The sequence below is a fragment of the Nomascus leucogenys genome, chromosome 17 (genome assembly GCF_006542625.1).
Source record: "Nomascus leucogenys isolate Asia chromosome 17, Asia_NLE_v1, whole genome shotgun sequence".
Classification (NCBI taxonomy): Eukaryota; Metazoa; Chordata; class Mammalia; order Primates; family Hylobatidae; genus Nomascus; species Nomascus leucogenys.
This window is the reverse complement of record NC_044397.1, coordinates 12185696-12202666: the sequence shown is the minus strand read 5'-3', so window position 1 is coordinate 12202666 and position 16971 is coordinate 12185696. Positions and strand designations below refer to the sequence as shown.

At 38.4% G+C, this 16971-nt stretch overlaps 1 protein-coding gene and 1 long non-coding RNA gene across 3 annotated transcripts in view; both read left to right on the top strand.

The window, feature by feature from the left end:
* The window catches only part of CSRNP3 (cysteine and serine rich nuclear protein 3), a 215566-nt gene that overhangs the window by 181038 nt on the left and 17557 nt on the right, over positions 1-16971 (top strand). For both annotated transcript variants that reach the window (XM_012496287.2, XM_003266188.3), the window contains one exon: positions 3283-3542. In XM_012496287.2, coding sequence (XP_012351741.1) covers positions 3283-3542 — 260 coding nt within the window. The remainder of the gene's footprint in view (positions 1-3282; positions 3543-16971) is intronic.
* On the top strand, positions 3557-16278 carry LOC115830872. Its single transcript, XR_004026382.1, has 3 exons — positions 3557-3567; positions 12335-12338; positions 16190-16278. It is a non-coding gene; the product is annotated as an uncharacterized LOC115830872 (long non-coding RNA).

Genomic DNA, 16971 nt, shown 5'->3' with positions numbered 1-16971 from the left:
GGAAAGTTGGGAAAGCCAAATTTCTGTGCTAAGGTCATAATTGTCTTACTCTCTAATCTTCTGAGTCTCTCCATTGTGTCGGAGTTTCTCATCACTGGAATGGAAGCTCCACACAGGCAGGGATCATCATCTGTGTATTTATTTTTTGTTTATTTATTCTTTTTACTTTTTGAGATGCAGTGTCTCTCTGTCGCCCAGGCTGGAGTGCAGTGGTGTTATTTCTGCTCACTGCAACCTCCACCTCTCAGGTTCCAGCAATTCTTCTGCCTCAGCCTCCTGCGTAGCTGGGATTGCAGGCATGAGCCACCCTGCCTGGTTACTTTTTGTATTTTTAGTAGAGACGGGATTTCACCATGTTGGCCAGGATGGTCTCAAATTCCTGACCTCAGGTAATCCGCCTGTCTTGGCCTCCCAAAGTGTTGGGATTACAGGCTTGAGCCTCACCCGGAATCATCTGTGTTTTTAACTGATGTATCCCAATCATCTAGAAAGTGGCTAGCTCATAGTAGGCTCTCAATTTATACTTACTGATTAAACAAATCCATAACATGATATTAATCATAGCAGCCTCTATATATTTGGCTTGAATGTTTCATGGGGGAAAAATGAGACAAAGGAGCTTGAACCTCCTTGGAAGAAGATTCTTACCTAAATCCAATTAGAGTCAATTTTTTTTATTGCTTACACGGGCTTCCAAATCAAAATCATCTTGAAGCCAGCAGCAGTTGACATCTTCCAGAGGTAGTATAATGCCAAATCCCAGCCTTGCTCACCTCCCTTAGTGTGGCCTCAGCTGTATGCTGAAATATGGTAGTGAAAAGACTGGGATATAAATAACAGATCCCAGTTTTTTCATTAGTTATAGGACCTTGGCCATGTTTTTTAACCTTTGATAATTTGGTTTCCTAACAATGGGGACATGAGTAATATCAACCAGGGAGCTCTAAGGATAAAATGAGATAATTCATGTAAAGTGCCCCGCATAGTACAGCACATGGGAAACACTCCATAAATGTTAAATTATAGCATTTTGCCATCAGAGAATTTCTTCTCAGTTCATTTTCTTCTGTTCATTTTTCTGCTTGAGCACTTGTATCGGTTTCCTTGGGCTGCCGTAAAAATGACGACAGACAAGATGACTTACAACAGCAGAAATTGCTCACAGTTCGGGAGGCTAGATGACCAAGGTGTTGGGAGGGCCGGACTCCCTCTGAAACCTTTGGGAAAGGATCTTTCCTTGCATATTTCAGTTTCTGGTAGTCCCCGACATTCTTGGCTTGTGGTGGAGAATCCCCATCTCCACGTCAGTCTTCACATGGTGTTCTTCCTGTGTCTCTTCACATCATCTTCCCTTTACGCGTGTCTGTGTCCAAATTTTAACTTTTATAAACACACCAGTCATCTTGGATAAGGGCCCACCCTGGTGACCTCATTTTAATTTGTTTACTTCTGTAAAGTCCCTATTTCCAAAAGAGACTACATTCTGAGGTACTCGGGATTAAGACTTTAGCACATTTGGTGGAGAGGGACAAAATTCAACCCCTAATAGAAAAGCAGACAGGAAAAAAATAATGAACTGAGAAGAAATCCTCAGCTAGCAAAATAATAACATGATTCTTTCTTCTCAACTAAGCGTGTCCTTCCTTCCCCAGTGGGGATGGATGGTATAATTGGCAGCGAATTAGGAGCTTTTAAGTTTAGGCTTACCTGTCTCACCAACAGTCTACATCAAAAAAAGTCACTCAAATTCTACAGACCTAGGTTACTTCAATGTAAAATGAAGGGGCTGAACCAGATGATTCTACCATGTCTTCTAATTTCAAAAGGCCATGTTTACAAAGTGTGACCCTCTTCTTCTCAACTACAGTCAGTGTCTACATCTCCTGGATTCTCTGTGTATCTTGATGTTCCTGTAACTAATAATAAAGGCTCCCATCATTACCACAAAAAAATCAATATGTGAGATAATTGATATGTTAATTAGTTTGATTGGGCAGTTTCACAATACATACATATATCAAAGCATCACGCTGGGCATCATAAATATATATAATTTTCATTTGTCAATTAAAAAAATAAGAAGAAGAAGAAGTAGTTCTGATATATCCCAGGCAATTTCATTTGTCCCAATGTATACTTACATTAGAATCCCATTGTTCATAATGCTGTTTAATGAGAACACTGGTCTTTTCAAATGAAAGTTTTATTGGAGTTAGACTGATAAAATATCTAAATAGTGCCAGTGAGCCTTTTTGTGTGTGTTTTTATTGCTTTTTGAAATTTTCTAAAATTTGTGGACATTTGTTTTAATGTCAAACACCCTCCACACAGAAATAAGATCCGAGGTAGGAGGGTTTGTACTATGTGTCTTTTTTGATTATAGTATAATACAACTCCTGTGAAAGTCATAAAACCAAAATTCAAAGGATTAGAGGAAATGAGAAATTATAGTTGTCCCCGGTTATCTGCAGTTTTGATTTCCCCGGTTTCAATTATCTGTGGTCAAGCACAATCCAAAAATATTAAATGAAAATATCCTGAAATAAACCATTTTTAGTTTTAAATTGCAGGCTGTTGGGAGTAGTGTGATGAAATCTCACACTGTCCCATTCCCATTCCCCCATGATTTGAATCTTCTCTTTGTCCAGCACATCAGTGCTGTCTATGCTACTGGCCCATTAGTTACATAGTAGCCATCTCGGTTATCAGATCAACTGCCATGGGTATCCCAGTGCTTATGTTCAAGGAACCCTTATTTTACCTAATAATGGCCCCAAAGCACAAGAGTTGTGATGTTCCTATATTATTATAATTGCTTTATTTTACTATTAGCTATTGTAATTGATTTCTTACTGTGCCTTATCTTAGGTATGTATGTATAGGAAAAAAACATTTTATATAGGGCTGAATACTGTCCGTGATTTCAGGCATCCACAGGAGGTCCGAGAACATATCCTCTAAAGACAAGGGGGGACTACAATAAATGCTGCCACAGATTCACAGGCTGTTGACAACTTTCCTGAAAGTTTGCTTAGATTATCTTTATACTTAAAAGTACAGACTACCATTATACTTAAAAGAAGTCTACTCTGCTGCAGCTAGAAGAAAATTTAAGAAAGAAAATAAGAACTCTATGCCAACTCCGGGATATAACAGTTTTAGAGTGCCCTAGCCAACAAGGTTCGACCACAGATAGATTCAGGATCACCAACTGGCATTTTCTTGTCCTTGTCTGAAAACTGCTGCCCCAAGTGTTCACAGGATTGTTTCTTTCTCTTTCAGCTTCCTCCATTCTCAAAAGGGAGAAGCGACTGAGGACAAAGAATGTACATTTTAGTTGTGTCACCGTGTACTACTTCACCAGGAGGCAAGGCTTCACAAGTGTGCCCAGTCAAGGGGGAAGCACCCTGGGGATGTCCAGCCGCCATAACAGCGTGCGCCAGTACACTCTTGGCGAGTTTGCAAGGGAGCAGGAGAGGCTCCACCGAGAGATGTTGAGAGAACACCTTAGGGAGGAAAAACTGAACTCCTTAAAACTAAAGGTAAAAAACAAATTCATTTTCTGCAGTCTCTTATCCTTACAGCAATTTGATTGAGTTAACCATTTTCATATTTATAATCACGAACCAAACTGGGCATTTTACATAACAGACTGCTTGCTGACATTTTTTTTAAAGCAAAACAATATAGTCTGTTTACTGAAAGCAATGTGGGAAACTTACCTGACATAATTTATTCATTCATTCCACCAATATTTACTATTGAATATTGTGGGATCATATGCCCTGTGCTTGGGCTAAAGCTAGTAGGAGACCAAAAATAGATGTGGTCCTCTCTCTATAGGAACTTATAGAATAATAGAAAATAAAAATATTAATAAAAGTGCTGAACAAAATAAAAGCACAACTTCATTGAGTGCAATGTAGAAGAGTTGCAAGGTATTATGAAAGTTTATAACAGGGAATTGATGTGGTCAAAGAGGTAAAGGAAAGGTTTCTCAAGGAAGTGAAATGAAAATCTGAAGAGGTGACTAGGCAAAGAGGATTGGCAAGAGCATTTCAGATATCAGGAAAGCCAGAACTACTGTATTAGTCTGTTTTCACCCGGCTGATAAAGACACACCCGGGACTAGGTAATTTATAAAGGAAAAGAGGTTTAATGAACTCAGTTCCACATGGCTGAGGAGGCCTCACAATCATGGCGGAAGGCAAAAGGCCCTTATTACATGGCGGCAGCAAGAGGGAAAGTGAGAGCCAAGTGAAAAAGGAAACTCCTTATAAAACCATCAGATCTCATGAGACTTATCACTACCATGAGAACGCTATGGGGGAACCGCCCCCCTGATTCAATTATCCCCCACTGGGTCCCTCCCACAACACATGGGAATTATGGGAGTTACAATTCAAGATGAGATTTTGGTGAGGACACAGCCAAACCATATCAGCTACCTTGTGCCAGGAGAGAGCACAGTGAGTCCACAACGGCTCGTGTGGCTGGAGCAGAGGCAAGAAGAATGAAGTAACATGAAGGAGGCAGGAATGAGGCTTTGTAAACCATATTAAGGTATTTTTTTCCTCTTCTTCCTAAGGCCATTAAAAGTCATCAAGAGTTTTAAGCTGAGTTGGAGTGGCAGGATATGATCCAGCTCATGAAATGGTGGGAGAAAAAGTTATGGGTAGGGTAAGTGATGTTGAGACGGGATGGAATATATGAAGTTAGACCAGTTAGAAGGCTGTTACCACAGTCAGGGAGAGAGGTGACAGTAGCTTATATTAGACTGATGATGGTAGGGGAGTTGGAGAGAGATGAATAGAGGGAGAAATTTAGCAAACAAAATCAACGGTGTTTAATGACAGGTTGGATTTAGGAGGAAGAGAAGGAGATTGTCAGGAATGACCCCTAAATTTCTGGCTTGCAAAACCGAATGGGTTGTAGGTGATAATACTGTTTTGCTATGACAAGGAACACAGGAAGGGGACAGGCTGGGGGTGGGATGTGCATAGTGAGATCATTTTTGGACATACTGAGTTTGAGGGGCTTTTGAGCCAAGAGATGTCAGGAAGGTATCCAAGTGGAAAAACTTATTTTTGTGCCACTTTAGAGATTAAATGGAGAGAAATATGACACTGAAAACATCTTTTGTCAACTAAAGACACTCTGCCGTTGGATTATCACCTTATCAATTGATAGGAAATATTTTTCCATCATTATCTAATGACAACGAAAATTTTTCTTAGGTCATCCAGGGTACTTAACGTAAATGGTCATTTGTTAAATACCTGAAGCACCATAAGCACAGCTGTGTTAGCATTACTTTTAGTTTTCAGAATAAAGTCAGTCAGCAGGGGTGTGATGTGTGTTTCAAAACATCTTGTTTTCATGTACTTTGCAATGTATATATGTGCCATGTTCCCAATTGCATGGCAAAGCAGTCACTTAAATTAAGCTGGATACAAGCTAGCTTAGAGCATGTCTCTTACTTTGGCAGTATTTTTGGCAGGTTTCACTGAAAGTCTCAGGTCTCATTAAAAGTTTTGTCAGTAGCAATCCTCTATTATTGTTGTTGTTTTTTATGCTTGCTCTGCGTGTAGCTTAATTTAGTAAAAATTCTCAAATTTGCTTCTCGTCTGAAATCCACCCTCTGCCATTGTCACCCACAGCAAACCAACTCTACCCTCTACCCAAAGAGTGAAGTCGTTCTCCAAATTCAAGTATTGGTAGCACAATAGTAATGGTTACCAATTATTAAGTGATTTTATTTGCCAGGTACTTTATGAACATGATTTAATGTAATCCTCAGGAAGACCCAGTGGAATAGGTAAATTATTAGAACATGTTTACAACTGAGAAATAAAAGAAGCACAGAGATGTTAAGTTGGCTCATCCAAATAGAAAACAGATTCTATTATCTTATTACTTCCTATTCTTAAATTAATTGATTAGCTCCTATAGGTGTTGAGAAAGACAATCTTTGTACCTTTGGGGAGTCATCCTGTCTGGGGTTTGCTACTGTGTGCAGTGGTTTTTAACAGCTGGGGGACTGACATGCTGTCTGAGAACCAAAAGATTTATTGTGGTGAACTTTGAGGCACGTGATACATGTGATGAATGTTTGGGGAAGCCACAAACTTACAGCAGCCTTCTCCCATGTGCTATGTACTATAATTTGTATCCAGCTACTTCCATACATTTTTTTAAACAAGCTGCATGAGAAAAGAAGGAGCAAAAAGACCACTCTATTACTAATTTGTTTTTTAAAATTCTGCTTAGTGTTGGATGTTGGAGAGGCAATCATCTGAGCGAGTGTCAGGTATCGGTTTGTTATTCGTAAGTGAAAACACAGTTTTCCCATTTGGTGAAATGTAAACAAAAGGCATTTGGTTATCATCACTACTTCCATATAAATGCCAACCTAAAAGATAATGAGATTTTGAGGTGATCCAATCTTAACCTCACTCTGCTTAAAGTATTCAGAAACACATGTCACACAAAGCTAAAAGATCACAGCAATGTGAACCAGGTTTTTAAAACTCTGAGGAGAATTAATGGAGAAAAACTTGTGGATATTTTCATTGTAATTCCTCTAGTATATGAACTTCTATGATTTTTAAAATATTATTGACTATGGTTTAGCTATCCAAAGCCAACTACCCCAAAACATAGCTATTCAAAAATTTCACTCTGATACTTGAAGTTTCACTTTTAATGTGGTATTTGTTTGAAATATAAACACCTCTGATGTAAGTAACAAGATATAGATGCCCCTCAATTTGCAGTGGAATTATCTCCTGATAAACCCATCGTAAATTTAAAATATCATTAAGTTGAAAAATGCATTTAATACACCTAACCTACTGAACATTATGGCTTAACCTAGCCCACCTTAAACATGCTCAGAACACTTACATTGGCCTACCGGAGAGGAAGATCATCTGGCCACACAGTTTGCCATTGGGTAGCAGTTGTTCATCCTCATGATTTCATGGCTGACAGAGCTGTCCCAATACCCTGCATCGTGCAAGGATATTACTAGCCCAGCAAAAGATCAAAATTCAAAATTCAAAGCCTAGTTTCTACTGAATGTGTATTGCTTTTGCACCATCATAAAATCATAAAAACCAAACCACCATAAACCAGGGACCTTTTGTAAATGTGGCTAAATTGATTTCATTATCTTGACTGGCGCAGCAGAAGGGTCATTGGCACGGAAGAGCATTCCAAAAAGAAAAGTAAGGATTGTTAAAGACAAACTTTGCTCACTGTGAGTTGGCCTGAGTTGGTCCTTTGTGATTGGCAGTGAATTGCCTGCTGAATAAGGAGTGAGGAGAGGCAGCATCTGGCAAGACAGACATTTTCCAAAGCCATCATTATGGAGACACGTAATACACCATGGGAAACTCATTGAACTCAGAGCTAGATAGTTTTCCTTCTACTTCTTTGAGAACCAACAGCCCCAAAACAGGAAGGAGAAGCTCCTCTTTCCACTGTGCCTGTGTATCTTTTCAGGGTGTTTTTGCTGAGTTCCAAATAGAGAACGCATTTATATAATGGCACCTCTCATAATGGGGCTTTAATAGAGAAATATGAGAAAAAGAAATACATGCATATACACTTCTAGACATTATAATACATCTACAGATGTTATAATACATCTATAGATGTTATTTTGGAAACAAAATAAAGATGTTATTTTGAAAACAAAATGAAAGTAGAAATGTATGTTTTGATCATAAAATTGCTCCTAATTTAGTAATTCATCTTCCAATCAAGTTATGATTTTAGATATATCAAAAAATAATATGTATGTATTACCTTAGTAGAACAAATCCAATTCTATTTGGGGGAGTTCAAGTGTGTATTTTTTTGTTAGTGGTACTGGTCTTTCAAACATTGTCTATAAACAACTAATAGAGAAAGCTGATTGAATAAAATGCATTTCTAGAAGAAATAAGTAGCTTTAGATTTCTAAATTACAGAGCGCAGTTCTTCTTTGTCAAGCCCATTCAAACATGTCGTACTCTTCACAGTAATCAATGCAGTCATCTTAATACTATACACTTTTCCAAATTAAGTGCTTAGATTTCATCATCTGTACCACATTGTTGAACAATTACATTAGCCTTTATTCCCAATTCACATGTATCTGTAAAATGCATTAGGCAGCCATTTGTAAAAGAACATTGGTGTTCCAATTGCCTCTGGGTTCTATCATACTGGATTCTACTACCTTGTTCTAAGAAATTTAATTTAGCTTTCACAGCTTTGGCTTGCCTTTTTATTTTTTCAACCCAAGTTGTTCCTCTTATTTCTGAGATCCAAGGGTCTATCTTCATTCTTGCTGCCATTTCTAATTGCTTTTCAGAATTATGTACTTTTCTCAATTTTTCAGTCATATGTTCCTTGAGTAATGCGTGGCTGTTACTTGCCCTCCTTTCCTCATTTAAAAAACAAACAAAAAAAAGTTGGCAGATGGTAACTCTTCCTTTAATGATTAACCTTTAAAAAAACTCTACATAAATTTTTTCATCCCAAATCTCAGATTTATGACTGTGCTTTACCCATTTAGTGACTTACCAATGCGATATTATCGTTCTCCACTTCACCTCCAGCCCTTCCCTTTGTATCCTCTCGAAAGTCTTATGATTTATCTTCCAGATAAGGGCCTTAAATGCCCTGATAGACAGAAGAGATTAGAGGCTTTTGAGAAAGAGTTGAACTATATCAATCATCAACATTTTTGGATGTGTTGTTAACTATTTCCCCATACTCTGATTCTTTATTAGATGTGTCAGAACTGGCCGGTCATGATATGTTTGAACTCCATTTATCCTCACAGAATTTCTGTTAGATTGTAGAGATTATGCCACAGCATACTTAGTGTCAGAGCTTCCGGAATGCATCCCCAAATGGAGACCCACTTTAACAGCAAATGGAAACTTTGATGTGCCAAATACCTGCTCTGTCACATACACAACCTATTTTGACAGAGAAAATAAACCTAAACAAAGTGATGGAGACTAAAAGGGTGCACTGCAGCCCTGGGCAAATGCAATACATTTAAGAATATGTTCTTTCAAAATATTGTTGGTGTTTTAGTTTAAATGGAACAACTAAGCATATGTAATCAAATCTTTAGTTTCTTTCTCTGCAACAACCATTGGACTGTTAATTTTAGGGAAGTCAATTGCACTGATTCTCCTGATTAAAATGTGGGGTATATTCAGTGATATGCTGGAGCCAGCTTGTTAAAGTTGCTCACTAAAGTGGATTGTGTACTTCTCTTCCCAACGGTAGCTTGAAATCAGCTATGATGGGTGTATTTAAACCATGAGATTTGGCAAACATGACAAATTAGAATTTTTTTCCAGAGTGTCAGTTGTTAAATATTTACTAGCATGCTACTAGATCCGTCTGGCTTATTAGCTACCACTGAAAGAAGCGATGTTGGTCTAAACCAGAGGGTAGGAGAAAAAATTTGAGAGGAAATTTTCATATGTCTTGTATGTTGATACTAGCATCATCCCTCCTGGTGACTGTGTGGTAATATGTATTCCAAGGTCCTATTGTGACTTCAGGTTGTTGAAATTCTCATAAGCTAACAAAACAACCAAACATTCCTAGTTCTTCAAGGGTATAATTAAATTGGTTCCAGTTTGCCATCTGCAATTAACAGCTAATGAGCTAAAGAACTATATTATAAAATGTGACTCAATATCCAAATGATATACATATTTTCCTTTAGTTTTCCAGAGACTTTATAGACTAGGTCACTGTCCAACTCATACCACAAAACCAGGAATTTATTGTATTAAATACATATCCTATGCTTTCTAGCCTCTCATTGAACAATTCTGGTGATCCAGAGCACACAGCTTTTTGAAGTAGCCCATTTCATTTTGCAGCTTTAATTGTTAGAAAGCTCTTCCTCACATTGAGCAACCTGCTACCATGTGATTGCAAACTTTTGTCCCGAATTCTGCTCCGTAGGTACACAGAGTAAATCTTCCCTATTTTCTGAATTCTGGCTGTTTGAAAGCAATGGTGATGGACATGCAAATATTTGAAGAAAGCTTATGGGCTCTATATGTTTCTGTTCTGTAGGATTAAACATCCTTGGTTCTTTCCACTGATCCTCCTGGGGCATGGCTTTTAGGTTCTTTGTTGCCCTGGTTTCCTTCCTCTGGATACAGTGCTATTTATGTCTCCTTCATAATATCGTACTTGATCTGGACATGGTGCTCCAGGAATATGTTATGTTATCTTCTCCCAAGTTCTGGATGTTCTTTCCATAGAATACACTAAGGATATAGTGGCTTTTGGACTGTGATCAATTTTTTTTGTTCTTAGTAAGCTGGTGGTAAGCAAAAAACAAACAATAAACAAACTAAACTAAACAAAGAACAAGCAAACAAACCCCAGGTCTTTTAAGCCAACTCTGCATTATGGTATAAATCAAAATTTTGTAACATCTCCATGGCAAAAGCCCTCTTTAGTGCTAGACATGGCCTGTAAAGAGTGATCAATAAAGTTTTGTCACATTTAATTTCAATAAACTTGGTCTTGTCATCTGTAGATGTGATAAGCTTGCCTTTTAGGTCTTCATCCAAGTTATGGACTTAAAACTGCATTTAACAAAACAGGGCCAAGTTTAGGATATCCTCTCAAGGTAGCTATCTTCAAGAGTAAAAGGAGAAGCACCCCACCATGACCCCCACAGAGAAACATTGCCAGGGTGTGCCATTGCTACTGATAGGATGTATAAATGCCGTATCCTTCATTCCTGGCCTCCTTGCTGGTACAAAAGAGGCTAAGCATCACTGGTCTTAGAGGCATTTTTACTGCTCAGCTAACTAAAAAGTCATATATGCAACCATATTCTTATTAATCAGATTACATTCCATTTTCCACATGAAGAGCATAAGAAATTCTGTCAGAGTGAAAGAATGGGAAATTCTCAGAACTATATTCTTGTCTTAGAGACAAAATAAGAAATTCTCTGGCCGGGCAGGGTGGCTCACACCTGTAATCCCAGCACTTTGGGAGGCAGAGGCTGGAGAATTGCTGGAGGCCGGGAGTTAAAGACCAGCCTGGGAAACATAGTGAGATCCCTTCTCTACAAAATAATTTAAAATTTAGCTGGGCAGTTGCATGTTCCTGTAGTCCCAGCTACTTGGAATGTTGTGATGAGAGCATCACTTGGGCCCTGGAGTTCAAGGTTGCAGTGAGCTATGATTGTGCCATTGTACTGTAGCCTGGGTCCCAGGTGACAGAGTGAGATTCTGAGAAAGAAAAGGAAAGAAAGAAAGATGAAAGAAAGAAAGAAAGAAAGAAAGAAAGAAAGAAAGAAAGAAAGAAAGAAGAAGAAGAAAGAAGAAGAAGAAGAAGAAGAAGAAGAAGAAAGGAAGGAAGGAGAAGAAAGAAAGAGAAAGAAAGAAAGAAAGAAAGGGAAAGAAAGAGGAAGGAAGGAAGGAGAAAGAAAGAAAGAGAGGAAAGAAAGAAATAAAGAAAGAAAGAAAAAGAGAAAGAAAGAAAGAGGAAGGAAGGAAGGAAGGAAGGAGGGAGGGAGGAGGGAGGGAGGAAGGAGGGAAGGAAGGAAGGAAGGAAGGAAAGAAAGAAAAAGAAATTTTCAGGACTAGAGCACTGGTTTTCCAACTGTGATCCATGGGGTCTGAGATTAGGGGCCAGGGCAGAAAGCCCAAGACGCAGATCTCATTCTCATTTTTATCTTCCATATGTTAAGGTTCTGCACGGAATTTTAATTGAAAAATGGACACTTTCCCCATAGTAAACTTAGGCAATAGTCTAATAATTACTGCTCTTTTTTGTCACATGTACAGAGACCATCTTTTTAAGTATTTTTTTTTAGAATATTGTTATTCAGAACTAGCTTTTTTTAAAAAAAATTGTTCCCACTTTGATTATCTTGTAATTCTTTACTCCATGACTCTTCAAAACTGTTACACTGCACAACCATAACTTCAAGCTTTTTCATTGCCTTAAAGCATAAATTGTCTGGGCCTGGAGATTCTTGCATAAAACAGCGGAGTCCTCTTTCACTGTCTCCTCACTCCTTTTTGCTTTAAATCCTTCCTGACATGCCTGTTCTCGCATTTTTGGTTTGAAGGTTTTTCTTTCTGAAAATGACTATGGAATCTGAATAGGAAGTAAATAATTCTGTTTGTGACTCTGTACCTAGCCTTCCTTTTCATGTCTATTCTCTCTTCCTCCCCACCACTTCAATAACTTGCACATATATTTTGTGTTCTTACCACATTATATCATATTTATTACACGGTCATCTCCCCCAGCAGACTGGAACCTCCTTATATGGCAGAACTGTTGTACATCTATAAAACCCCATACCTATTACAGTGCTTGGCAATATGCCATAGTGATTAAGAATATTCATTTATTCATTTTAAAAATGTATTAATCAATTACTATGGGACTGGCAATTATCAAGGTGCAAAGGATACACTGGTAAACAAGACAGATGTCATCTCTGCTCTCAACATGCTCACAGTATGATAGGGGAGATAAACATTAAATCAATCACCAAAGCTAATAGTCTTACAACACTAGACCACAGGCTATACAGATTTCTCAGGCCAGGATAAATAAGTTAAAAGTCAGCTGAGAAAATCAAAAGAGTAATACATTAGCTCAACCAGCTTCAATCAGCTTTATCTGATGTCCTCTCCATTAGAAAGGCCACCTCCACATGCCCAAAAAGTAGGACCCAAAGGAAATACTAACTGGTGAGATGTTATATCTTTGGTTTGCTCTCTGTTTTCTTCTTTCCTGAGCTCTTGCTTTCTGTGTCTGAATCATATCCTTTCTTTCTTTCCTTCTTTTTTTTTTTTTTTTTTTTTGAGACAGAGTCTTGCTGTCGCCCAGCCTGGAGTGCAGTGGTGTGATCTCAGCTCACTGCAACCTCCACCTCCTGGATTCAAGCAATTCCCTTGCCTCAGCTTCCCAAATAGCTGGGACTACAGGTGCCTGCCATCAATCCTGGCTAGTTTTTGTATTTTTAGTAGAGACAGGGTTTCACCATGTTAGCCAGTCTGGTCTTGAACTCCTGAGCTCGCTATCTGCCCGCCTCAGCCTCCCAAAGTGCTGGGATTACACGTGTTAGCCACCACGCCCTGCCCATATCCTTTATTTCTGAGTGAGCTATTTCTAGGGAAGCTTATTCTGCTCTTTTGTCTCTTGCCCCACAGCACTGAGATCAGCTCTTAGAGTGTACTGCAACGTTATCTTTTTTTTGTTTCCTTTTGTTCAGTTTTTCTACCATTGCTCTGAAGAATTTTTACTCCAACTGGTCTTGAAAGCATGGCTCAAGCTTTGGAGTCAAATAAACCTAAGTATGATCTTCAACATCATCACTAATTGGCTATTTAGCTAGACTTTGGCAAATTATATTCTCTGAGCTTCAATTTTCTCAACTAAAAAAAATTTTACTTTATAAGACTGTCATGCAAATTAGGTGAGATAATTTATATACAGTATGGACCTTAATGGCTAGTATTTACTATATGGCAGCTTAGGTCATTCTCAACATCATCGTCTTTATTACAATATGCAGTGATCAGTGTCTGTGAAGTTGAATTTGTTTTTCACATTCTTGTTTCTGGAAATCACTCTCTTTTTCACACATGTGAATAATTCAGTAATGACCAGAAAATTTTATTAGTAAACATACCTTTGAAGTGCTAAAAAGAAGTGTTTTCATTTTTGTTGTTTGTTTTATTTTGTTTTGCCTTGGCATTTTAGTCAATCTATACTTTTAGTATTGTTTTCCTCTTCTAATCATTTTATTAGTTGAATTGAATTGGGTGTTTGGGGGCCCTTGATGGCACCAAAAATTTTATCTCATTAAAATGTATGGAAGAACTCATTCATAACATGATATGGTAAAAACAAAACAAAAAGCTGAGCCTTGATTTTTATTTGGGATCCCTATATTTGACTCAAAGCTGTCTGAGAATCACTCCACTGATTCTGACAGTAATGTGTCCCATCCCTCAGGTGTGTTTAGATGGGCAAAATGATTTATTCTATAGGGCTTTGGGAATGGTTTTCTCACAGTTATCAGTGCATACAAATCTGCAAAATTAAGATGTTTGGTTTCCATCTGTCAAAAAAAAGTTATAGTGGTTTTATTTGTAGTGAGTCTGAACAAGTTTACACAGTGGCCTAAGAACTAAGTCCATCTTAAGTGTCATCATTGAAACAAAGCAAGCATACACACATGTGCATGCATGCCCACTCACACATGCCCACCCCACACATATATTCACACAAGGGCCTTGACCTGGAGATCCTAACAGTACAACATAGATACATGCATACAGAGATAGGATAAGCATAAAATAAAGACGATTAAGTCAAATCATAAATTAAGTCAGTATTCATCACCTGTAAACTAGCTAAGCCAAATGGCAAAGAAGAATTTCTCTCTGAATAACTGCTATTTATCTACTTTTAGGTCTTCAATTATGGACCAAGACAGGGAGTGATCCCATGCAAGTTCAATCATCTGGATAATTTATAGGTCAATGACTGTATCATGCTCTGTCCTATCTCAGGCCTTTGAAACGATTGTTGCTCAGCATGGAATGCCTTCTGTCACCACTGTTCATTTAACTGCTGCTCTATTTTCAGATTTGAATACTGAAGTCTTCCCACTTCACCCCACTGCCAGCCCCACCTGTAGGTGCCTCTCCAACATAACCCTCAAATGCCCCGTGTTCACCCTAAGCTAGGAAATCCTTATGAACTGGGTTAAAATTACTAGACTCTTGTCTCTTTACTCCAGTTCATTGGGATCAAGGGCTGTATGTTATGCACCAGTACCCCTAATGCCTGATTCCAAATAATCATAAAAGACTGTTCAGTACCTGTTAAGTGTATTAAAAGAATAGATATATGTAATTATTATTACTTTTAAGAGCACAAGCTGTAGAGTCACATAGTAGGGTCGTAACTTCATGCACATCCTCATTACTTGTAATCTTGGACAAATTATTTAACATTCCTGTGCCTCATTTTCCTCATCAGTTAAATGAATACACTGATAGTATTTGCCTCATGAGATGTATATGATCCTAAATAAGCTAATGCAGGTAAAGTGTTTAGAACAGTGCCTGGCACACAGATCCAAAAGCTGTTATCAATATTATGTCATATCTGCTTCTACCACTTCTTTAACCCCCACCTGCAATTTCTCTTCCTTTCACACTCAAGAAAACACAGAAATAAAAACAGATTTAAGAGTCAAGGCTATTTGGTAATCTCTTTAAATCACATTTTTTGCAGACTTGCTTTGAGCTCTTGGGGAGGCAACATTATTTTTTTGAAAAAAAAAAAAAAAAAGAAAACACTACAGGAGACACTTCCAAGTACCAGATTGGTGGTATCTACTTGAGAAGAGAGCATTCATTTGAAAGTGCTGGTTATCCTATGAATAGAATAGCTTTTAGATACATTGTGTTTAATTCCATGTTAAATTCCCAGCTTTGTCTTGAGTACCATAGAAAACTCATAATCTATCTGTGAGATATAAAGAAAAGCATACTGAAAGAGGAGTCAGGAAATTGGGCTCTGTAAGTATGTCTTAGAGAAGTTATAATTAATTTAAGTTTCATTAATGCATGAAATAAGGATGTTGCATTTGACTAACTAAAGTCTGAACATTTAATGATTCTATTTGAGATAGGAAAAAAAGATATTTAAAGGTAGCATCATGTCAAGAGGAAAAAAATGGACAAAATGAATATTGCTGTGAATGAAGATGGGTTGTATTAATAAAGAAAAAGAGGTTTAATGGACTCACAGTTCCATTTGGCTAGGAGGCCTCTCAATCATGGCAGAAGGTCAAAGGCATATCTTACAAAGGAAGCTGTCAAGGCTTGGGGCTTGCACCCTCTGAAGCCATGCCCTGAGCTGTAGCTTCACGCCTTTTAGCCATGGCTGGAGCAGCTGAGACACAAGGCACCACATCCTTAGGCTGGACATAGCAGGGGGGCCCTGGGCCAGGCCCAGGAAACCATTTTTTTCCTCCTAGGCCTCTGGGACTATAATGGCAGGGGCTGCTGTGAGGGTCTCCAACATGCCCTGGAGACATTTTCCCCATTGTCTTGGTGATTAACATTCAGCTCTTTGTTACTTATGCAAATTTCTGTGTCAGGCTTGATTTCTCCCCAGGAAATGGGTTTTTCTCTTCTATTGCATTGTCAGGCTGCACATTTTTCAAACTTTTATGCTCTGCTTCCTCTTGAATGTTTTGCCACCTTGAAATTTCTTCCACTAGATAACCCAAATCATCTCTCTCAATTTCAAAGTTCCACATATCTCTAGAGCAGGGCAAAAAATCCACCAGCCTCTTTGTTAAAGCACAGCAAGAGTCACCTTTGCTCCAGTTCCCAACAGGTTCCTCATCTTCATCTCAGCCCTCCTCAGCCTGAACTTGATTGTCCATATCACTATCAGTATTTTGGTCAAAGCCATTCAACAAGTCTCTAGGAAATTCCAAACTTTCCCACATTTTCCTGTCTTCTGAGCCCTCCACATCTCTAGGAAGTTCCAAACTTTCCCACATTTTTTTGTCTTCTTCTGAGCTCTCCAAACTGTTCCAACCTCTGCCTATTACCCAGTTCCAAAGTTGCTTCCACATTTTCGGGTACCTTTACATCATCACCCTACTCCTGGTACCAGTTTACTGTGTTAGTCTGTTCTCACGCTGTTGGCAAAAACATACCTGAGACTGGGTAATTTATAAAGAAAAGGAGGTTTAACGGACTCACAGTTCCACGTGGCTGGGGAGGCCTCACAATCATGGCAGAAGATGAAAGGCACGTCTTACATGGCAGCAGGTGAATAGGGAATGAGAACCAAGCTAAAAGGGTTTCCCCTTATGAAACCATCAGGTCTCATGAGACTTATTCACTGTGGTGAGAAAAGTATGGGAAA